Source organism: Sphaeramia orbicularis, chromosome 18, assembly GCF_902148855.1.
Source record: "Sphaeramia orbicularis chromosome 18, fSphaOr1.1, whole genome shotgun sequence".
In the NCBI taxonomy this organism is placed as follows: domain Eukaryota; kingdom Metazoa; phylum Chordata; class Actinopteri; order Kurtiformes; family Apogonidae; genus Sphaeramia; species Sphaeramia orbicularis.
Window position 1 is genome coordinate 24,829,842 of NC_043974.1, and position 25,439 is coordinate 24,855,280.

At 37.2% G+C, this 25,439-nt stretch overlaps 1 protein-coding gene across 5 annotated transcripts in view; it reads left to right on the forward strand.

Moving 5' to 3' along the window:
- Positions 1-25,439, forward strand: part of slc8a4b (solute carrier family 8 member 4b) — a 186,742-nt gene that overhangs the window by 81,338 nt on the left and 79,965 nt on the right. For 3 of the 5 annotated variants that reach the window (XR_003938063.1, XM_030161901.1, XM_030161903.1), the window contains exons 3-12: positions 504-643; positions 2,838-2,990; positions 3,082-3,309; positions 5,355-5,774; positions 9,221-9,235; positions 11,681-11,791; positions 11,911-12,063; positions 16,729-16,825; positions 16,998-17,189; positions 19,620-19,812. Coding sequence is in view for 4 of the 5 variants with exons in the window: in XM_030161901.1 (XP_030017761.1) it covers positions 504-643; positions 2,838-2,990; positions 3,082-3,309; positions 5,355-5,774; positions 9,221-9,235; positions 11,681-11,791; positions 11,911-12,063; positions 16,729-16,825; positions 16,998-17,189; positions 19,620-19,812 (1,702 nt within the window). In the remaining variant the exon portion in view is untranslated. The remainder of the gene's footprint in view (positions 1-503; positions 644-2,837; positions 2,991-3,081; positions 3,310-5,354; positions 5,775-9,220; positions 9,236-11,680; positions 11,792-11,910; positions 12,064-16,728; positions 16,826-16,997; positions 17,190-19,619; positions 19,813-25,439) is intronic. The other 2 variants (XM_030161902.1, XM_030161904.1) reach the window with 1 other exon arrangement.

Here is a 25,439-nt window from a genome sequence, read left to right on the forward strand (position 1 = left end):
AACACATAAACAAAATGGAAAATCAAACAAATAAACTAAAAACAACAATGACGACAGAGTAATGACAAACAACAACAATGACAACATCATATTACAAGGAAAAAGATAATAAATGTAAAAAGCAACTAAACAGTATAGATTGATTAGGGGCGATAAGGAAGAGGGGAGTGTGAGTGAAAGTGAGAAGGGAGGGAGTGAGGGGGAAAATAATAATTGTTATAATAATGATAATGATGATAATAACGACAACACAAAAATATATAATAATAATACTAATAGTGTAATTTACTAGTATTATTGCCACTGCTTTTCCATAAAACTGAAGCACATTGGTCATTTTTGGGATGTTCTAGTATGACCAGAGGGACCACATGGAAAATAAACATGCCACCTGTTGTAATCCTTAATCAATGTCCACAATGGCACAGTTTAGAAGATTAGGAAGGAAGAGATTACACAGACATGTTCCAGCCAAATAAGGTATGTGTTTGATGTGCTTTCAGGTGTGGTGCTTCCTGTGTGGAACCCCCAGAACCCTTCAGTTGGTGACAAAGTGGCTCGGGCCATTGTTTACTTTGTAGCACTCATCTACATGTTCCTGGGAATGAGCATTATAGCGGATCGATTCATGTCTTCTATAGAGGTAAGAAATGTGGATTAACAACACTAAGCATTTCTATTTAGAGGTGAAATAGGTTAAGAGTGGATGGATAGAGAAGGATTACTGTATCGGAGGATTTGTCCATGATGACTAGGACACAGATTATACATACAGGTTGAATTTTAGTCAAGGTGTTTAAATATTAGGTAATAAAAATATATATTATATCATCTTTTGTCAGTTCATTACAGCCTACTATAAAAACACATTATATTTCCAGTGTTAATGGTTTCTTGAGTTTGACAATGAGGCTTTTGAAGATTTAAAGTTAATATGTGATGTCATTATTACCCCACCCCCCAAAGGGGAGGCAAGGGGTATGGGTTTTGTTTTTTTGTTTGTTTGTTTGTTTCTGCGTTTCTTTGCTTGTTAATACTCTAGCAGCAAAACTGTTGGTTGAATTTATACCAAATTGGGTTTATAAATTTCCAGTGACCCAGAATAGATGTGATTACATTTTGGGAAATGTAGATAAAAGTTAAAATTTTTTATTAATTAAAAACATAATAAGAAATTTCCCATTTACTTATAGTGGGTGGAATTTCAAATGTCCATAGCAGCAAAACTATTGGTTGAAGTCATACCAAATTGAGTTTATAGATTACCAGTGACCCTGAATAGATGTTATTACATTTTGGGAAAAGTAGGTCAAAGCTGATTTTTTTATGAATTTTTAAAATCTTTTTTTCCCCATTTATTTATAATGGGCAAAATTTCAAATGTCTATAAAAAACATACATTTTCAGACTAAACTGTGACAGTTCTGACCTTGTTTGGACGGTTCCAAACAGATCTTTAGTGCAGCCATTGACACTGATATGTGGTTATACTGTGTCGATTTTCTGTCTAAAAACAGCTAAGCTAATGGCGCTATAATGTAAACTATCAGCTTATGCAGCATGTGAAGATTATAAGACAGTGTTATTATGAGCAACTGTCAAAATAAGCATCTATACCTAATACAGATGAGTTTAATACTTTATGCAGTGAATGATTCATAGGGATAAATAGCATTGATCCTTTCATGGTTTTGGTTCTAAGTTTGTTCTTGTGTGCAACCTCCTCCTGTTGTTTAGAGATTGGAATATCAATACTACATATGACCCCTATTAAAAAACATTACTTAGCCATAATTATCCATTTATTAAAGCTCTTTATGTTCATTTTCTAAAAACCTATTGAACATGAACAGTGAACACCAATAATGAATACAGTAGTTAATTATTAATCAACGATAAGTTAATGCTTATTAATGCATGTATATGACTGGATAGTGTTACCTTCAGTCAGAGTATTATGGGCTTACCACAATCTCATGCCCTATGTATGTATGGGTGTATACTATGACTAGACACCTCGGTGTAGATATTTTTGGTATATATATATATGTATATATATATATATATATATATATATATATATATATATATATATATATATATATATATATATATATATATATATGTCTTATATATATCTTGGTTGCATTATGTATACGTATATCTTATATACATATGTTTCTGTCTTATAATTTAATCATGCTTTGAGATGTAAAGCACTTTGGTCTTCTTAATGTTGTTGTAAAGTGCTATATAAACAAACTTTGATTGATTGATTGATTGATTGATTGACTGATTGATATTATATACATGGGTACTCAAAGTGGGTATATGTGGGATAAAAAGTCACTATATTGATAGGAAGACCTCTTCTTGTTACAGGTTGGTGGGTGGGTGCGTCGTTTATCATTACTCTTATTTAATTTTTTGTTTGTTTGTTTCACAGTTTTTATTAAAGTTTTCAATGAACACATACAGTAACAAACAATGTGTCTGTAAAAAATAGGATACATACATTATTCAAATGAGGACAACTATAAGAAGAATGTGCCCTTTTCCCACCCACCCAACCAATCCGTCATACCCTCCCAATTATCCCGCTATTTTTAATTTTAATTTTAGATGTGTGATGATGTGATATGTTTGGAAAAAGAAAATAAAGTCATAAAAAGAATATTATGGGCATTTGGTTATTAGAATGAAATAGAGTTATCTTGTAGGAATCTTTTTGATCAGTTTGACCAGATGAAAGTAGGTTTGACCTCATAAAACAGCTGTTCAACACCTTTACAGCTTCTTCATGAAATACTGACTCTTCTGCTCTTTCTCCTCACCAGGTCATTACCTCCCAGGAGAAGGAGATCACCATTAAAAAGCCGAACGGTGAGACCACCACGGCCACGGTCAGGATTTGGAATGAGACCGTTTCTAATCTCACTCTGATGGCCTTAGGTTCTAGTGCCCCCGAGATACTGCTGTCAGTAATAGAGGTGCGTACGATATGAGCAAGGTGGTAACACATTCGATTAACTGATACAATGGAATGGGAGCGCTGAAATCGGATTTTCTCTCCACCTATAGGTGTGCGGTCACAACTTCGAGGCCGGTGCGCTGGGTCCCAGCACCATTGTAGGCAGTGCCGCCTTCAACATGTTCATCATCATCGCTCTGTGTGTGTACGTGGTCCCTGACGGAGAGACGCGCAAAATCAAACACCTTCGAGTATTTTTCGTCACCGCCGCCTGGAGCATCTTCGCCTACATCTGGCTTTACCTGATTCTCAGTGTGTTCACCCCTGGAGAGGTGGAGGTGAGGATGGGAAGAGATGGAAACTACAGACAATAGTGAAGTGTAACCATGTACTTGTATTCCACTCATGTACAAAACTGAGGTACTTTACTGGAGTATTTCCATTTGGTGCAGTTTTATACTTCACATATCCTTTTTACTCCACTTCATATGTCTGACAGCTTTAGTTATGTTTTTTTTTTTTTTTTAGATTACACTGTTTTTATCACCTTCCTGTCCTGTGAAAGATGAAGAATGAAGTGTTTCTTCCTGGGTTGAGAAAATTATCCTCCCTCTCATCCCTTTAATTAAATACATACAGGCTTGTTTTTATGAGTCCATGAACGGTTGATTCTTTTTTTTTTTTTTAGAGATTTGTTTCTCTCACATCACAGTGACAGTCCCATAAAATGTGACATATTGTTTTAAATTAAACTGCAACCAAATATAATGTAGTTCATGAACCCAACTGTTAACACATGCACGCCACTAAAAGTCCGACATATGCATAAATTCTGTGGTAATACAAATCCAGAAATGTCATATACGATAGTAAAACAATAACAACAACCTTGTTTTTTTACTTTTAACTCTTTAAGTACATTTTGGTGGTAATACTTAAACTCCATTTTTAGTCGTTTTGTATGACATAATGGAAATACTGTGTACTGAATAAGTGACTGGGAAGATTCTATAGATGTTTAATGCAGGATATATTAAAGGTAGGGTAGCAGATGTTTTCCTGGAGCAGTTTTTACTATATTGCTTAAAATCCCCTTCATGCCCCAATTGCAACCAATTAATTAAATGCTCTAACACAAAAATAAAAAAAATTTAGTCACCTGTTGAACGGACAGGACTGAAAAAACACCATCCAATCATTTTAACCGGCCCATTGAAATGATTGAAGGGTGATATGTCTATCAAACTCAACTGTCATTTGTCCCTCCCCCCTCTGTGAGTACAGTCCGGTACTCTGGAGGTGTGGCTACAGAGGTAAGTCTGAAGAACGGGGTTTGGACTTTTGAATTGTGTATTTTCAAAATGTAACTTGATTGAACTGTGTTTTTTTCCAGGATCTCCTACCTTACCTTCAATGAAACAAGCTTTTGAGAACAGATATTGATCAGTACAGGAGACTGAAGAATTTAGTTTTCAGTACAGTTCCTATTGTACAAACCTTATGTAGTACAAAGATACTATCTCACTCTGTGGAGGATGGAGTAATTGTGTCTTTCCATAATTGGTCAAATTATGTAAATATACCTAAAACCTAGTTATACATGTACAGTCGTGGAAAAAATTATTAGACCATCAAAAGTCATCAAAAACAATGGCTATGCAATCAAGTACTAACTCCTGTGTGTATCATGTGACTAAAACAAACAGAAAAGAAAACATGGAATGCCTAAAAGCACTGTTTTTGTCAGTACAATGCCATAGCTATTGATGTAAGAACTTAAGTAATTTTAGTTATTATCAAGAAAACCATGGAAAATGTCTAGATATCAGCTCTGAAATTAAACTCTTACGAGCTATTTTTGTTGTTATCATTATATTTGTCCAAACAAATGTACCTTTTGTTGTAGTACGCATTAAAATGAGCAACAAATTGAAGAAAACAAGGGTGGTCTAATAATTTTTTGTAAATGTAGCAACTGATGTATGTGTATATAAAAAGTGGAATCTCTAGATATGCCAGTATTGTTCAATTCTAACATTTTGTCTGGACACTTGATCTTCCCTAAAGGTCCACTCAGTCTTTTTGCAGCGATGGCTTCAGGTTCCCACAGCACTATTGTAAAAGTTGTAAAAGATGGATATCACAAATCGTACCGGTTGGTCTGCACTTAAATGTCAGATTGAAACTTTCTCCACTGAACAGATGAATGTGAGAGAACCTGCAGAGACATCATTATACAGTGTTAAACAGGCTTTTAGGTTAAGGTTTTGGATGACATGGAGTGTTACTTAAAGATCTGAATACTTCCACCACTGGCTGCATGAAGTCCACATGCCCTGAATCCTTACTCTTCTATTATTCCTGCTTTCTGTTTCCTCTATAGGTGTGGGAGGCGGTGCTTACCTTCCTCTTCTTCCCCCTCTGCGTCGTCCAGGCCTGGGTGGCCGACCGCCGCCTCCTCTTCTACAAGTACGCCCGCAAGCGTTACCGCGCTGACAAGCACCGTGGCATCATCATCGAGACAGAGGCCGGAGCCGACGGAGGGCTTGGAGGTCTGGATGGTGGCGGAGTAGGAGGAGGCGGGGGAGCGCTTGGGGGGTTCACCAAGATGGACATGCTGGAGCTGGACGGACAGATGGCGTTGAACTGTCACAGCGGGATCGATGGAGGGATGATGGAAGAGGGAGGAGCCAAGGACGATGAGGACGAGGCGAGGCGGGACATGGCAAGGACATTGAAGGAACTGAAGCAAAGACACCCAGATAAGGACATGGAGCAGCTGATCGAAATGGCAAACTATCAGGTTAGGAACTGATATGTATACACACACACACACGCACACTCCTGAAGATGTACCAGTAACAACACTATACAAATATACATACATTTAAGGTTCAAAATTATCTATTAAACCAACTAACACTTATTTTAAATCAGTGTTTCTCAAACTGGTGGGTGCAAAGCCTTGCAGAGGGGGCATGGGATCCCTTCTGGGTGTTTTTTTTTTTTCTTCAGTTTAGAGCATGTAGCGGGTGGAATTAATGTTTTAGCGTTGTAGCACCCCTGACTCATTTTAGGGACGTACAACAAACCGATCTATTGCCATGGTGATCTGTCACTAGACTAGACAAAGAGTTTAGGTTTGGAAAATGGACAAGGATTGGACTTTAAAAGAAAAATGTGCAATGTTTCTGTTTTTGCGCAGTTTGTACTTTAATGTTCTGAGATGTGCATTTAAACAGGCTCATTGCAGCCACTGATATTGTTAAAATGTTCATCTTTGTTACCAAAATTTGATTGTTGTTCTAAAAATAGTAACTTTATTGTCATAACTATAAGATAATTGCGTATTTTCTGTTTTTATTTGTGAAAATATTGTCTCAGGGAACAGTCTAGTTGGGTTTATTTGTATTATTCAAACAAAAATCTAAGTTATTTTTAATTTGCACAGCTAATTATTCAAGGAAAGGCAACAAATATTGTTAAATATTGACATTTCTTTCAAGAAAAGTTATAATTGCACCACTAGTACATTGTTGGTGAGGTTTAGGGGGGCCTGGAGATTTTTCGTCCTACAAAAGGGGACCCAAGAGAAAAAGATTGAGAACCACTGCTTTAAATCAAGGTATCAGGGTGTTTTTTTTTAGATTCTCAGCTTCATTCATTTATTTATTTACGTGACAGGGACTGCAGACTTCATAGAATATAAAAACATCTGTGTTTTATCATGAAGCCCCCACAAAATTATGCAATACATGAAGGAATAACATAGCATCAGACATCATGAAACAGTTGCAACACAGAAAATACAGAGATACACTGACTACTTTAAAGGGGTCGTATTTTGCTAAACCCACTTTTATTAGTCTTTGGTACATTTATTTGTGTATTTGGACCCTAATAGTTCATAAAGTTTGAATTTAAACCCTCCAGGTGCTGCAAAGCTATCTTTATATTCATTTTGGCAAAAATCGAGTGGATTTCTACAATCTGTTTTAATTCCATTATAATTTGTTACGTCTATAACTAGTTACGTCACGACATTTGCACATATAAGGTCAAGACATCAGACCAACATTTCTCTGAGTACGGCATAACTGTTTAGCAGCAACAGTGATTTTAGTCCATAGTGAAAATATGTCCAAACTTTGAGCTGATTACCTAAAATGTTCAGTTGTTGGTTGTATTAACGAACACAAGTGGTTGAACGGGACAGAGCATCACGGTCAACAACCTGGATGAAGTGGCTCATTTGCATTTAAAGGGCCAGCGCTCAAAACGATCTCTCTGGTGTCATTACTCAGAAATAGGGTTGAAGATGGACCTGTGGAGTTTAATTAATGGAGAATTCAGTCCCAAGCATAGCATTTACAGTTTATGTAGAGCACAGGGAAATGTTTTAGAATGCATAATTCCATTTAAAAAAGCAAAATATCACTCATTTAAAGGTTCCAATATGTAAGATTTACACTCAGGTGTGTATTTGATGTGTGTATATCAATCAGGTCCTTTGTCGATGTAATAATACTAACTATTGCACATGGTTGTTTCTGTACAATAGTGAAAACGAGCTGATGAAAAACCTCAGGGGTGAGCAGAAGGATATTTGTGGAGAAAACCAACCAAGTCCTCCACAGTATGAGCCAAAAGTTTCAGCAGTGGACCGTAGACGCTTTGCATAATGTGATTTATTTGCCAATAAATGTAGTTGGAACTATAAAACGTTTCTAATTGTTGAGGCATCCTGGTGGTTTAGCTAGAAGAGCGCGTCTCACTTGGGCTGAAGCCTTTTAGCAGCAGCCTGGCCATTTGCTTCATGTCATTTCCCTGCCCTCAGTTCCCACTCATTTCCTGCGTCTTTTCACTTAGTCTGTCAAATAAAGGCTAAATTCCTGAAAATAAATCTTAGAAAAGAACATGCATTTTTGGTTTTTAATGAACAATGTGAAAATATATGAAAACAATGTAAAAAGAAAAAATTGAAGCAGCAAAGCATGGGGAAAAATGTCACTCCTGAAACTTTTTTGCTAAAGTACATAAAAATCAATTTACAGGTGATTGTGAATATAGGTCAGTATTTTAGAAATGGAGTTAATAATAATAATTAATAAACCGCCAACTCAACCCTAGATCTTACATATTCTGTCCCTAGTGTGACTGTGTCCTTGCATAAGTTGATTACTAATGTGTTTGTAATGTTGAAAAGAAGATAGATAGATAGATAGATAGATAGATAGATAGATAGATAGATAGATAGATAGATAGATAGATAGATAGATAGATAGATAGATAGATAGATAGATAGATAGATAGATAGATAGATAGATAGATAGATAGATAGATAGATAGATAGATAGATACTTTATTCATCCCATAGGGAAATTTACAGGTCCCAGCAGTATCACAAACTTAAAAACAACAATAGTAAAAACACAATAGTAAAAAAGTACTTAAGAAGCTAAATTGTGGTTAATTAATTGTTGTTTTATGTGAATTGTACACACAAACAGAGTTTTTTTTTTCCCAATGCACTGTGAAGCAGCTCTACTGGTGAACGCTATCACATGATTTGCTGCATATCGAAGCTCTCCAGCTGTTGTTTTTAGCTGCTTTTTGTGATATGTCTGCCTATGAAAAGTGAATACTGCAGGGAAAGCTTAAACTGATGGAGCGGCTCATCTGACATATCACTCAGAACAAACTCGCTTCCAGAGCTTTAGCAGCTTTTTTTTTTTTTTTTTTGTGCTGTAATCTGTTTCTGTGTTGTTTCTATTGGAGCCACTTGGAGAAACAATCAAGTTGTTAGATTTGTAAGCAGATTGGAAATATGAATGCAAATGACAAATGACTCACAAGGTGTTGTAGGCGATAGCACATGTTGGTATGCAGGAAGACATTTCACACTGTTTTAATGCAACTGTGAAGGTGTTGATTGGAGATGTATTGATTTTCATTTTCACTGCTAATCATTGCATAATTGCCTTGGGGTAAATGAAAATTAACCTCTCTATATGGCTTTGTCTAATTGAATTTTCACAAAATTGGAAATGCATCACGCTCACATTATACACACCTTTAATTAAGTGGCCAGAATATTAGACCCACTTCTATATCTCACACGTATAATTACATACTCAAAGTACAACACAATGCTTCTTCACATTATGCACTGACAAACCCAGCCTGCAGAGAGGAAGGTACTTTTTTTATTGACAACACTGTAAAATTCACCCCCCTTGTGCCATCCAGGTTATTTTTTCCCCGGTAAGTTATACAAGCATCATATCTGCTGTAGGTGGACTTAGTGTTTCACTCTAAATTTAACTTTTGGTTAAATTTGACAGTAGTTTAATGACGTTTGCTTATCAGAGATTAATCGAATAATCGGTTAATCGAGATGAATCTATGGTGAAAAAGTGGGTCACATGCACATCTGTGTTGTAATAATCACTTAGAAACATGTAGAAAAGTTTGATTTTGTCGTGATATGTCTAAATTGAGTGGGAGATGGTGAAATGTAGGAAAGTAGAAGAAGTATCCTGCCTTGCTTCTCCTCCTTCCCTCGCCTCCTCTTCACATCATTTCCTGACCTTCTTTGTTTTCTGGAAGTGAAGGAGGGACGAAAAAGGAGTTTGGCAGACGCCCTGAGGTGCAGTGGGCAACTCCCAGATGTCTGTCTGTGTTTCAACCTCCCTTCCCTTTGTAGCAACCTCCACTTTGTGTCTAAATAAGAACGACAGCTGTCCTGAAGATTATAGCGGATAGGATAAAAAGGTTAGGGATGTTTACTGCAGGATATTGAGTCACTAAATAAGAAACCAATTAGATTTCACATTGAGTCGGCAGGAGAATTGGACTTAAGTTTTCGGAACTTGCTAGTCAGTTATAGCAAGAATCACACTCTTACAGCTCCCTCTACGGAATTCCATGACAGTATATGAGTGTTCTGCAGTAGAACCCACTGTGTGCTTGGCTTAAAGTTAAATAAATTGCTGCATTTCCATCTCCGAGGCCACATTTAATCTAATGATCTCCCCAGCTACCCCAGCCAATTTGTTCATTTTCAATTTGGTGGATCGTTAGGTTACAAAATTGCTATTCACCCTCACTTTTTTTAATGAAATCATCACTTATAGATTGGGTTTAACCTTCCTCTTGTGTTAGCTTTCGGTTACCATCTGTTATGTTAATGGGTCAGTGTTGACCCATGTCTTAAATCAGCTGTAAAATACACTAAAACTAATTATCTATCATCCAATTGGTTTCTCATCTCTTGGGTACCTTAGGCTTCCTTAGCCATGAAAATATTGGTTTTAATATTTTTGGTATGGGCCTCTGGGCCTTTTTTTGTCAGTATACCTCTCAATGTGCACTCTGCCAGTCACCAACTCTATACTGAACTGACCTCACATGTGTGGACAAACCTGTCTGGGCTTATTTTGTTTTTCTGCAGGTATAGTGGATAACAAGGCAAAATGAGAATCCCCAAAAGCTCACATGATTGGTAGTGGAGCTGGCTGTCAGTGTGTTGGCTGACAGTGCACTTATGATTTCACCTTTGGCTCTAATTATTGTTTTATAATCATATTTTTTTATAACTGGGTCAAAACCGACCCTAACAACACAAAGGTCATCATTTCAACCGGAGCATTTCATAATTTAGTGATTTTTTTTTTTTGTATTATGTTGTTGAAATAGAGGTTCCTGACAAAGTCAAAAAGCCTTGATACAATAAAAAAAAAAAAATTGTGGTTCTTTTATGCATTTAAAATCTAAAATGGGTCAGTACCGACCCTAACACAAGAGGAAGGTTAAGCTGATAAGGTTCACTGGATCGAATGTTAGTGGTTGAGTGAGCCGGACACTACAGTTTGATGAATCAGCAGGAAGTCAGTTATAATGTCACATCATTTATTTTCACTCGGATTCAGCTGCAGATTAAATTTAGCACATCTGTCGTGATAAAATATAACACAATAGAAACAGATACCTGATGGTTAAAACGCCTATTGTCAACCCTTTTTGAAACAGGATGACTCTGAATAGAGCTGCAGCTGTTAGTTAGTTTGTTGTCGGTTAATTTCTTTGATGTGATTCAATTAAACAATTATTTGAATAGGTGAAAAAAAAAAAAAGTAAAAATGTGTGAAAGACATGTCTGAAAATGACAAACAACTTGTCCTTTATTCCAGAACAAGCTCAAACAACAACCACAAAAATTGTAAAAGTAAAAGGATATATAAAAAAATATCTATATAGAAATAACATATAAAAGTGTAAATATAACAAGTCAAATGACAACACGTGTGTTTACAGTTTACTAACATCTTTAGGATGAAACTATTATACAACTTATGTTTTTAATGTTTGTATGAAATCCTAAAAGTAATGAATTAATGAAGAAAAGTGAGCATTTTCTGCCTCTTTGTCCTTGTCTCTTCTTAGCTACACTCCATAGTATTTGTGTTAATCCTGGTGTCATGTGCATCACAATAAGCGTCCGTGTGAAACACAACAGCGGAACCAATGTTTAGTATGTTACGATTTAATTCGATTGATCGATTAATCGTTTCAGCTCTAAATCTGAAGCTGACATTGACTTTACAAAGAGTTTAACAGCCAGTTTTAGATAAAGAAGTGAACGTTTTGGTAGTTGAAACATGATACAGTGATAGATCAGCTTGTTGACTGGTTGGTTTTGTTGATCAGGTTCTGATGCAGCAGCAGAAGAGCAGAGCTTTCTATCGTATCCAAGCGACCAGGATGATGATTGGCGCCGGAAACATCCTCAAAAAGCACGCCGCCGACCAGGCCCGCAAGGTAACCACTCCCCCTCACCCCCATCAAACCTGACACTCACAGCCAGAAAAGACTTTCCACCTGGTTTCTAACCCTCCTTTGTTGTCTTTCTCGGTGCTGCTGGTATTTTCGTCACTCAGGTGGTGAGCAGCCATGAGACCCAGGCCCAGGAGGACGACCCTCACACCATCAGGATGGAGTTTGAACCACCTTTGTACCAGTGCTTTGAAAACTGCGGCTCTCTGAAACTGACTGTTGCAAGACACGGAGGAGATCCTGGAGTTACTGTGAAGGTGTGTGGAAAGTATACGCAGAAACAAAGTTATTATTTTTTTTTAGAGGAAACGGTTTTAAACTCAGAATCTATGAAGTGTGAATTGGGGAAAGATGCCAAGATTCACTCCGGCAGACAAAAGGAGATGTGAGAGGAAATGAAAACTCTTGTCTAGACTAACTTCACCTCTAAATCTTTGACACTTTTCCAAGTCTTTTTTGATTTTTTTACGTTATACAATGTGAGTCATCATCAGAACACTTAAAAACATACAGTCAGGTCCATAAGTATTTGGATGGTGACACAAATTTGTAATTTTTCCTCTGTACACTAACAACGGATCTGAAATGAAACAAAAAAGAAGGGCATATTTTCAGCTTTAATTCAAAGGGTTTAACGAATTTATTGCATTAACCTCCATTTTCAGAACCTCAAAAGCAATTGCACAAACTAAGATCACAATAAATATGACAGTCATTTTTAACCCATAAAGACCCAGTGCTACTTTTCTCTCTATTTCACCTGTCTTAAGTGATTTAGCACCATTTATTGTACTATTATTCTCTGTATTTCTCAGCGAAAAGCAGGTATTTTCCTGTATTTCATTCACTGATCATATAGCTGTTCATAAAAGCTCAGAGTAAATTCAAAAGTTATATCAAAAACAGAGAAAACTGAAAAAAAGTAGCTTTTTTTTTTTTTTTTAGCAAAAATATGAATAACTGAAAATAACAACAAGTGTCTCCATCCACTGTCATTGATCCAACTCCACTGGTTTTACTGTTGAATCAATGATGTAGAAGATGACACTGTTTCCACGGTAACTACAGAGCCACTGAACGTCCAAATGGGTCATATCTGATGACCATGAAAAGATGATAAACTGTATTTTATTTACATGTATTGATAGAATTAGTGGATCAGCGGTTATTAAAGCTTTTAGGTCAGTAGATGCTTTTGGTTGGTGATTGTTTGGGTCTTTATGGGTTAATAGATAAACAAATACCTATTAATAATTTAGACCATAGGGAAAAGAAACTACGTGCTTCCCATTTGATGGCTGACTCTTGACCCAATATCTATTGATCTTTTTGGTGCTCTATAGACTGTCTGAATCCCTGATGGTATCTACGTTTTTGCAGAGCTGTGCTGCAGTGCCTCCACACCATGTCTTTTTGCTTTTGCCTCTTCCATTTCAGCCTCTCTCCTGCAGTTTGCATCCCATTTTAAGATTTCCTCTGGTTTTATATATTTACTGCTCCATTACTTTTACTTGTACCATTAGTTTGATCCATCTCTCCACAGTAGAGCTTAGTTTCTGGAGACAGTTTTTTGCTATTTCTTTAAAGAGCGGCTCTCCTCAATATTTATCGGTACTTGTCATTTCTGGATACCCCCACCCCCCCCACCCCAAGAGGTTTCTTTTCAACTTAAATGATCTCTGTCCAGTTATTTTATCCTGTGTATTCTCAATCCCGTTTGATCTGATTCATACTCCCTCTTGTGTTCTCACCTTAGAGGCTTTGAGCTTCGTTCTCTGCTCTCAGATGTTGTTGAAGTGGAGTGGATGATGGAGGAGGGTAGGGGGTACACGGCTTTGAGGTCAGGTTGTAACTCAGTGAAAACATATCCTGTTGCAAAGACTCATTGATCTTGGGCTTAACGGAGGCCTGACGCTCAGAATAAGAGATTAGTCTCTGACAGACAGACAGACTGTAGTCTCAACTACTGGCTCTCAAAGGCTGTGCATCTTCTATTTCTCTTTTTCTAAATATTTGAGGGTGAGAGCCGGGTTCTTATAGAGCGACGATGTCCGGTTGTGCATCATGGGACTGAAAATTTTCCTGTTTAGATGCTTTGTTTCACATGTAGTATTTTATTTTTAACCCTGAAGTCTGAACCATTAAATCATTGACATAAAATTCCAGTTCTTTGAAACTGGAGCCTTTATTGGTCCTACTGAACAACCAAAAAATGTTTTTCAAATATCAATTTCCATGTTTTGAATTTCAATTTTGTATTATGTTTGATACATTGGATCTCAATGCTCAAATATTATTTTTGAACAAACAAAAATATAACACAAACATGTCTAACAAATTGGTAATTCCTTTTCTAAATTGGTAAAGTTCTGCCTCCTTCCTCATTAATTTCTTGCAGTGTCACTGGAAAGGCCTCTGCTGAATGAATTCCTCTCCCTGGTGGATTATCTGTGTATTTCATGTATCTATTTGTATACATCAGGTTTTTCAAGAAAAAAAAATATCACACTGATCATGTAGAAGGCTTCAAAACTCATGTATCAAATATGATACCTTTGGCGTTATAGGGTTAATGTATTTTTTTTTAATTTTTTTATTTAAATTTTTTTTTAATGTAGGACTTCCTTTCTCTGTTGCACTTTGAGATTTTGTTGAATGAAAAGTGCTTTATAAGTGCAATTTATTATTTTTATTTTATTTATTTGTGTGTTTTTTATGCCCCTTCAATTACACCAGGGCCGTCAAACTCATTTTGGTTCAGAGGCTACATACAGTCCAATGTCACCTCCAAAGGGCCAGACCAGTAAAATAATAACATAATATCCGATAAATAACAACTCCAAATTTGTCTCTTTGTTTTAGTGCAAAAAAGTAAAAGTACGATTTTAACAATATTATGTCTCAGCTTCTCATTTACACATGTGCATTACAACTTACAGATCACAGTTGATCTACAAAACATTTGGGTAGAGGCATAATGTTTTTAAAATTGCAATTATTTTTCTTACAAGATTTCAAGTTGTTCATGGTTGTTTCAATTATTCAGATTTTTTTGTGACAAGATAGTTTGTAAATGTCATGTAATCTGACTGTTTTCATACTAAAACAAAACAGAAAGGAAAAATTGGATTGTCATTGTCAATTGATCATTATTTAACAGATTCTGATGCAATTATTTTATCAGTACAATCCACATGAGATCACATTGGTCTGTATGTGGCTGAACTAAAATGAATTTGACACCACTGACTTTTAATATCTTCAGTGTAATTTATAAAAACTTCACAAATCCATCCCACAGGCTGATTGGATCTGTCTTTGGGCCGGGTTTGGGACATGGGCCACATGTTTGACACCCTTGAATTATTCTATCATTTACACACGTTGAAAACAACTTTACAAGTCAAGAAAGTTGGAATTTGTTGCACTAAATATCTTCTTTTTTTAATTTTATTTGACAAACAACAGGGTCTAAAAAGGATCTGTCTCTATCCATAGACCGCCGTTCGTAGTTTTTATGAAGTTAGGTCCCGTGAAGTACACCAGAAGGAGCAGGATTTCACTTTTAGTAGTAAAACTGTAGCTTCATTTGATATTTGTTTGATATTCAAGACAAATGCTGCAGGTGTATTAGGTTGGATGGTGAGGAAGCCATGTTTTAAAAAGAAAAACATGGAGCAGATTGTAGAGAGTGAACCAAAAACTATTGCACATAAGTCTGAAACAGTGAAGACAGTCAAGGTTTTTTTCTTTTACTTAGGGTTCTGGTGAAAGAAGCTTAGAGGGATTTGTTTGTAAATGTCAAGCTGGTACCAACTTTAATAAATCTCAAAAGTAGATTGGATTTCTTCTTTCTTCTTTTTTGGGATGTTATATTAGAATGCACGTCAAATGTTCTACTTGCAGAGAAAATGAAAGTTTCAGGATTTGTTTGCTGCGTCATCACTCTGTACATGTTTGCAGGTATGCTGTGATAACTACCCATTGGCTGAACACACACATTCTCTTGTGAACTGGCCTATTTAGCTCCTTCACTGACTATTTAGGCATGCTGTTTTGGAAGAATTGTGTATCTTCAGGCTGGATTTCTCAGCGTGGCTTCCTGTACCTGATTTTTTTTTTTCAGCTGTCAACAGTTGCAAGGATCTCTTTACAATAACTGACTATATTTTTAGGCATGCTTGATGATGAAAAACATCTCCAAAGGGCTTCTTCTTGTCCTGAGGCGAGTAGTCAAAGCAGTAGGCAGTACAAAACGATCTGATTTACATTTGTAACCGTGTTTTTATATCATGAAAAGCTACCTTCCATTATCTCCATCACCGTAGTCCTGTTTCAGTGGGTGTAGTGAACGCATTCACAGCTATGTTTAGACTTGTGTGACTTATACACATTTGATAAGGGTGTAAAAATAGAACAGAATCAAGAGAGTGACGACTATAGCTGCACTAGCACTGATTCACATTTGCCACATTTACAAACAGGCACTACTGAATATTGAAAGAAGAAGAAAGCATGTAAAAATCATCAGCTGCTTTGTTTTTTTGTAGTGTTTCTAGCAGGTAATGTGAAAACAATTAACACAAGGAATTTGTAAGGCGCTGAAAAGCATTAAATAATAGAGTCAGCAGAGAAAGGAGAGTGTACAAGGGAAGTTTTGTTGTACTATCTTCAAAGTCTTTATTATCAGAGTGCATCTGACCAGAGGGCTCGGTTTAATGAAGCTGTTTTTCTTGTTCTGCCTCACCCTCTGTTCCCTTCTCCCCAAATGCCTCTCTTTGCCGTCCTCTCTGCTCTCCTCTGCTCTGTGTTTATCTGCCCTTTTCATATCTGCTCACTTCTGTTTCATCTTTGACGGCTCTTTTTGGCTTTCCTCACCCCGCTCCCACCCTCCCTCCTATCTCCTATCTCCCACCCCCCAGGTGGATTATCGCACAGAGGACGGCACAGCAAACGCAGGTTCCGACTATGAGTTTGCCGAGGGAACGCTGCTGTTCAAGCCGGGAGAGAACCTCAAAGGTAAAAAAAACAAAACAAAAAAAGCCACTGTGACAGCAACAAGAGTTTCATAAAACATGTCCCTGAGATTGAAGCTCAAGTAGGTAAAGGTCAACTACTACAGTTACTTGAACAAATCGAGGGTTTGGAGGTTAAATGTTGGGATATTTACAGCGTGCGATTCTTTTTGCAGAGATCACAGTTGGGGTGATTGATGATGACATCTTTGAGGAGGATGAGTACTTCTACGTCCACCTCAGTAACCCTCGTGTGGTTGGTTATCCTGAGATCGGCACCGCCCCTCTGGATGCCAGCACCACCCCTAAAGCCGTCCTCGGAGACAACCACACAGCCACGGTGACCATCTATGATGACGACCATGCTGGTAAGAAGAAACATTCAATTAAATGGAGTCCTCCTCTAAAATTCCCCTAAAAACATGAATCGTGTTGAAAATATTGAAGAAAAATAACATTTTCCTCCAGCATTTATGTTGTTCTATATCTACAAAAACACTTTTTCTTAGAGTCTGCTGTCTACTTCATATATTGCCATTTTTTGGTTGACGTCCCATGACTTCCATTTCAGAGATATCTCAGTGAAATTACTTTACTCATCACGTATCACACAAACTGGTTAAAAAAAAATACAAATACAAATGGAAGAAATCAATATTGAGGATCATTCTGAAGCTCATCTGTTCATATCCTTTTTTTTTGGGATATTTTTGGATCATATCTAATTTGAGAATCATATTGAAAATATTGAAGAAAAATAACATTTTCCATAAACATTTATATTGTTCTATATCCACAAAAACACTTTTTCTTACTGTCTGGTGTCTACTTCATATTAATGTAGTAGATGAATATAAAATATATAGCCATTTTTTGGTTGACGTCCCATGACTTCCATTTCAGAAATATCTCAATGAAATCACTTTGTTCATCACTTATCACACAAACCGGTTAAAAACCAATACAAATACAAATGGAAGAAATTAATATTGAAGAACATTCTGAGGCTCATCTGATCATATCTTTTTTTTTGGGATATTTTTGGATCATATCTAATTTGAGAATCATATTGAAAATATTGAAGAAAAATAACATTTTCCTCAAGCATTTATACAGCATTTATACTTTTTTACAGTCTGTTGTCCACTTCATATTAGCGTAGTAAATCAATATAAAATATCCAGTTGCGGAAAAATTTTTTAGACCACCCTTGTTTTCTTCAATTTCTTGTTCATTTTAATGCCTGGTACAACTAAAGGTACATTTGGATAAATATAATTATAACAACAAAAATAGCTCATAAGAGTTTAATTTCAGAACTGATATCTAGACATTTTCCATGTTTTCTTGATAATAACTAAAATCACTTCATTTCTTACGTCAACAGCTATGCATTGTACTGAAAAAACAGTGCTTTTAGATAGTCCATGTTTTCTTTTCTGTCTGTTTTAGTCACATGATACACACAGGAGTTAGTACTTGATTGCATAACCATTGTTTCTGACGACTTTTGATGGTCTAATAATTTTTTCCATGACTGTATTGTCATTTTTTTGGTTGATGTCCCATGGCTTCCATTTCAGAAATATCTCAATGAAATCACTTTGCTCATCACTTATGAATGAATGAATTCAGTTTGAAGTAAATTGAAACAAAATTGATGTTTTTATAGACATTTGAAATGCCGCCCATTATAAGTAAATGGGAGAAGAAAAAAGATGTTGAAAAATTCATAAAAAATTTGAACTTTGACCTACTTTACCCAAAATGTAATGACATCTATTCTGGGTCATTGGCAATCTACAGACCCAATTTTGTATGAATCAAACAAGAGTATTGCTGCTGCAGACATTTGAAATTTCTTCCATTATAAGTGAAGGGGGAAAAAAATGTTTAAATTTCATATATAATTTGAACTTTGACTTACTTTTCCCAAAATGTATCTATTCTGTGTCACTGGCATTCTGTAAACCCAATTTGGTATGAATTCAGCCAATAGTTTTGCTGCTAGAGTGTTAACAAACAAGCAACCCAAACCAGAAACAATACCCCTTGTCTCTCCTTGGGGGGGCGGGGTAATTAGCATATTTTATATATGCGAAGAAATGAGGTATAATTACAAGAATAATCAGAATTTCTCTCTTTCATCACTGCTCTTCACCTCAATTATGCTGAAGGGAAACCCTTTTCACTGCTTTTTGTTCGTTTTCTATTTTTAATTCACATTGCTATTAATCAGAATAATGATAGATAAGAAGATTATGAAGTGGTTAATAAAAGTTGTATTTTCTTGTGACCTCTAAAAGTGTAAAATATGTTATAACTCACATAATAGATGAGGCAACAAGTTCCTCAGTATTCACAGTAGCTGTATGTTACACTATGTCATGACATGTAATATAGGGAAGATGTATGGTATGTTTTTAATAGATATGACAATTTGAGGCTCCGCACGGGTCTGTTACTCCAGCAAAGTCCCAGGATATCCATAAAAAGGTTTTAATTAGTAGGTTAGAGAAGTTGCAGTCTCCTCAATGTCACCACATTTTCAATTAAAGGACTTTGATAACATCCAGTGGGAGTTTGGATGAGAGGAGAGTGGGTGTTTACTTACAGCTTATTATCTTTTATCTGCAGAAAGTGGGTGGTAATGTATTATCCTCTCACTCTACATATCATACACCTGGAGGGAAAGCTTGTGAGTGAGTGTAGGTGTTCATCAACATCATCTTATTACATCTTTCTCTGTCAGAGTGAAATGCTCTTTTTTTTTCTGCTTTTCTTTCATTCCTTCTTAGGTATCTTTACCTTTGAGAGTGCCAGTCAGAGGGTGAGCGAGAGCGTCGGCGTGATGGAGGTAAAGGTTCTCAGGACGTCAGGGGCCCGAGGCTTGGTCGCCGTTCCATACCGAACCGTTGACGGCACAGCTAAAGGAGGAGAGGACTACGAATTGGCCGCTGGCAAGCTGGAGTTTCAGAATGATGAGACCATGTGAGTAGGAAGTATCAGTAATGGTTTAGGACAGGGCTATTCAACTCTATTTGCCCATGGGCCAAATAGTCAGAATGCTACGGATTGTGGGCCAGACCCCTGTAGTATTACTCTAATATTGGATGTACTATTGACACATATTGCCATCACATTTTCAGCATTGTTATTCAACTGTTAACCTGTTGTTTTAAATTTGGAAATAACACATACCATCACAGTCACAGTAACTGCTGGCTTTTAGTGCAAGTAAGGGCGCTTTCACACAGTGTACTCGAGTCTGTACCGTACTTGGATATGTTCACACCTTTCACACAGATGTTGCGTTTACAAGCGAGTATGAATGGGTGTTACAGGGCCGAAACAGTAGGTGGCGGTGTGGAAGGAATTCTGTTGCTATCCAACAAGCGCGAAGTCAGAAGAAGACAAACCTTTACCGATCTGTTAGCCTGTTTGAGGCAAAGAGGAGCAGAGCAACCTTCATTGTCCCTGATTTATCACCGAGTGGTTCGGTTGATTAGGCGAGCCCATGCCACAGGGATCCGAAGCTTTTGTCAGGAGACAACAGGGGTGCCGTCTATGGTCTCGTGGTGATTAACCCACTTCCGTTGTCGGAATGGTGATTAGGTCACTTCCGGACTTGGGCACGAATCGCATTTACACGGCAACGTACCATGCTGGAGTACGGGCAGTCCGGACCTGGGACTACCTTCTCAACTGGACTCGGGCATCGAACGGTTGCATTCACATGGATAAAATTAAGTGGACTTTGGGGTCCAGCGTACTCGGATATGGACTCGAGTACACTGTGTGAAAATGCCCTAAGAAACATAAACATAACGTTTATAACAATTCATGGCCATCAATATTGTTTAGTTCTTTGACCAATTAAATAAACAAACACTGGGCATTTTTATGTTAAAGTCTGAAAACTAAAAGTGGACGCAGGCAGCTTTCTGTATGTGTATGACAAAAAAACAGCTGTTGTTAAATTTTGTCAACTTTGCGTCTCTTCTCCGTTGAATGCGCCATGTTTTTATATTGGCCTTCTGTAAACAGTGGCAGTGCTGCAAAATGGTGTAAAGTGTTGCAAAATGGTGTAAAGTGTAACAAAAAGGCGTATATGTACTGTTTAACAGCTGTTAAACTATTGTAGAAGGTAGAGGGGCTGCCTGTTGAATAGCCCTGGTGTAGGATATCACCTTATGTCCACCTCATAACCTTTACATATCGGTGCTAAAGTTCTCCTCACTCATTGAAGAATAGAATTTTGACCCTTAATGTAGCTGGTAAGCTTTGCTTTTGTGGCACCAAAGGGATCATATTTTGCCTCAGGCTAAATATGTCGAATTGAGACATTCACAAATCACCGTGTAGGTTAATTGACTGTTTAACATGCATTTGCTTTATAAATAGCTCCATTAGAAAGATAACAGAGTAATAATGCCACTCTTCAAGGTACGCTACTCTGCATTTAAATACATGCACAATCATGCACACACTCACACAATGCTCCTGCGTCCTTGGCCACATGCATTTTTAATATGCTGATGTTAGCGGTGTTAAATTGACCAATACATAAAGCGGTTGGGAATGCAGTTTCCTTTGCGCCTCCTGGGGCCTATAAAGCAAGTGCTAGGTTTGTGTATGTGTGTGAAACTGTGTTTGGTGTTACACTTCTATCTGCATGAGCACCAGTCTGAGTTTGGAATGGTAAGACGGGGTTCATTCATGTGGAAAGAGGGTTAAAAACTGGTCAGGGTTAGGTTTAGACTCAATGGTCCTCCGGGTGAGATCTGGGGGCATTTAGAGGATCTGATTACAGAAATGGAATATATTATCCGTAATTATGCAAAGTGAACAGTCACATAGAGACAAGAGCAACTGTGTTTCTCAGAGTTTCTTTATATCAATTGCCATCCATTGTTGAGGTGTATTATCATCACCTGCAATGTTTGAGTTAACATGTTAAAACAGACAAAACAAAACGTTGGTTCTGATGTTCTAATGGGTCTTTGGCATTTTTTTGGCTCCTGTACATGTGGATGGAGGGATAGATTATATGGATGCCCTCTGTATCATATACTGAACCTTTAATTTATGCATAAAACATGATATAATAGCAGCAGTTAATTTCCAATGATATCAAATATTTCAACCAAATTTTCAGAAAACATTGAGAATGTTTATGCATATTTTCATCCTGTATTATTATGTCAGTTAGTTGTAGTATTCCTACAGTTGCATACTTTGATTAAGGAGCAGATGAACATAACTACAGGTCTCCAAAACATGAAATGTCCTAGTTTTACACTCTCATATACTTCTCAGATTTTGTCATGGTTTTTCAGAGCATTTATCTAACATTTGGTTTGGTATTTCTTAACAACTGGCGGCATGTCATTGCTGCTTCCCATCTAAAGCGGTATTTATACTTATATTAATTCAAGGAAAGTTAGTTTCATTGGTCTGTACTTGCTTTTCCACCTGAGCATAAAAACCTAACAAATCTTTTTCTCACTCTCATACTCATTCTCACATAATCATATCTTTTCTTTTCTCTCTTTGTAAGTTTTGCCTGTCCTTGCCTTCTGAAATCCCACTTTTTTTTTAGCGTATAAGATTGGGTTTAATTCAGGTAGGATAAGGTTTATAGTTCTAGGCTCAGGAGCCCTGCACTGCATTATGTTGATTAGGGTCCTCACACATATAAAAGTGTGTATGTGTATTAGATGAGTTTTTACAGCGGTGCTAGGAGCGTGCCAGCTGATACCAGGCGGCCTTTGGGTAGGAGAGTCTGTACAAGGGCAGAGTATGAGTGTGTGTGTGTGTGTGTGTTTGTGTAGAATGATGTAATATCAATTACACTATCACGTCCTGCAAAGCTTGCTAGTGAACAGTGAGGTCAGCAAAAGGGGAAGAAGGGAAAGAGGATGGAGAGAGATAGCAGAGACCGAGATAAGAGCGTGAGAGAGATATACTGTTGCATCAAGACCGTCTGTAGTGCAGTAATAGTCTGTTACCGGGGTGTCGATACAGGAAACTGAACGGAAGACTAATGCCACTGTAGATGTTTTTGCCAAATTGGGTTTTCTACGAATCCAAGGTTATTTGCAACCCAATTACCAGAATGAAACACTGCTATTGTACATCAAACATATGCATGCCAGTCAATGATGACAGACAAATCCATGTTTTTTTTGTACTTAATTCAGATGATTTTCAGTTGAGAAGCTTATTTTGCTGCGTAAGACAGCTGCAGTTTGTTGTAAAGAGAATAAAATATCATTTGTGTTTCATGTGAATTGCATTTGTCTCATATGATGCATGTCGACAACACTAAAGGGGTGTCACTGCAGAACAGTGAAGCTTTATCACCAAATACTAGTAACAAAAAAAATATCAAAGATGTGTAAAACAGAAGATGTCATGTTGAAAGCTTCTGAACAGACTTTGGGGTGTGTTGTCTTTTTCATTATAGATGGATGGATGGATGGATGGATGGATGGATGGATGATAGATATAAAGGATGGATGGATGATAGATAGAATAGATGGATGATAGATAGAATAGATGGATGGATGGATGGATGGATGGATGGATATAGATAGAATGGATGGATGGATGGATGGATGGATGGATGGATGGGTGGATGAATGGATGGATGGATGGATGATAGACAGAATAGATGGATGATAGATAGAATAGATGGATGGATGGATGATAGACAGAATGGATGGATGATAGACAGAATAGATGGATGATAGATAGAATAGATGATGGATGGATGGATGGATGGATGGATGGATGGATGGATGGATATAGATAGAATGGATGGATGGATGGATGGATGGATGGATGGATATAGATAGAATGGATGGATGGATGGAATAGATGATAGATAGATAGATAGATAGATAGATAGATAGATAGATAGATAGATAGATAGATAGATAGATAGATAGATAGATAGATAGATAGATAGATAGATAGATAGATAGATAGATAGATAGATAGATAGATAGATAGACAGAATAGATGGATGATAGATAGGATGGATGGATGGATGGATGGATGGAATCTATTGTTCCTAATCTGGAAAACTGCAGTATATATGTTACAGTCATATAAAATATCTTATGTGTCATTAACATCATGATTCATTGTGGATAAAAAACGATTTGTCTATTGTTATTGACTATTGTACATATTTTTTTCCAGACTCAGGTCCATTTGTGCACAGACTTCATCTCCATATAGTTTCATCCACTCAGTGTTGCATTCAGCTACTCATATATAAGCATTTAATGATATTTAAGGTGAAGTTTACACACTGACATCTTGGTTAGGTTCGAGACAGATATCAGCATTTGGTTTAAGACTCAAAAAGTGTCTAAACTAATCCATGATCTTCAAATTAGACTTAAAATTCAACACAGGATTTAGGATGCACCCTCCAGTCGTATGTGGAACTGTCCTGGATTATGATGTATAGATGTGGTGCACCAACCTATAATGTCATCATTTTCCAGTGACTGGGTTATTTGATCATGGTTTTCAGCTTCATTTAGCTCTTTAGATCTTCCCCTGCTGAGTTCGTTTTCTAGAAAGCCAAGACAGTGAGATGAGGAGGGATTAAGGGAAAAAGATAGTTGGGAGCAAATCCTGAAGGAAAGATGCTAAGCTGAGAAGCTTTGGGAGTTTCTGCTTCGGAATGGCTGGATGAGAGGAGCGACAGTGGAGGAAGGGAAGCACGGATCGATAATCCGATGTTACAGAAGGAGTGTGAACAAGGGAATGAGGGATGTGATGGAGAGTATACCCCTCTGGTGTATTGATCTGTTCTTCCTGTTGTTTCTTACCCTATCTCCCTTTTCTTCACATCTCTTTTTTTTATCCTTCATCTTTCATCTAACATCACCAGCCGATGCCAATTTACCTTGTTTTCTCTGGTTTTTCCTTTTCTTGCCTCTCAGACATTATCATACAGAGCATCCATTTCCAAGACGTACTGGACTCATGAGACGTCCAATCAGGCTCTGACTCTGGGCTTTGGGCAACAGAGAACACTCCTCGTTATCACAAACCATAGATGTATGGATCTATGTATCCCTGCTTTTATTCTCATCTTCTGCTCATATTTCCCTCCAGCTTTTCATTTTTTTCTTGGCTACTACCCTTTTCTATGTGTTAATCATGTACTTGAGTTTCATCCCATTCCAGTCCCTTGACAAAAAAAACTACTTCTTCCTTTAATCTTTTCTTTTCTGGTGTTTTTTTTTTTTTTTTTGTCGTACCAATTCTGCTTTAAATAGCTTCCTCCGTTTGTTTTCTTATTTTCATCTCAGTCAGGTTTTCTTTAACATCCCTCCCCTTCTTTCTCCCCTCCCCCCTTTACTCCTCTCTCCCTGGTATATTTTTAGGTTTTCCTCCACGCACTCTGATTTTGTCATCCCCCTCCTCTTCCCTTCTTCACCTCCCTGTCATCTCACGTCCCTCCTCCCTCCCTTTTCCCCCATCTCCTCCTCAGCCTTAGCTCTTCTTCATTTGCATCTGCCTTTCACCTTTACTTATTTACACTCTCTCATACCTTCCCTCCTTTTTTCTTCGCTCTTATGTCACTTCCCTCT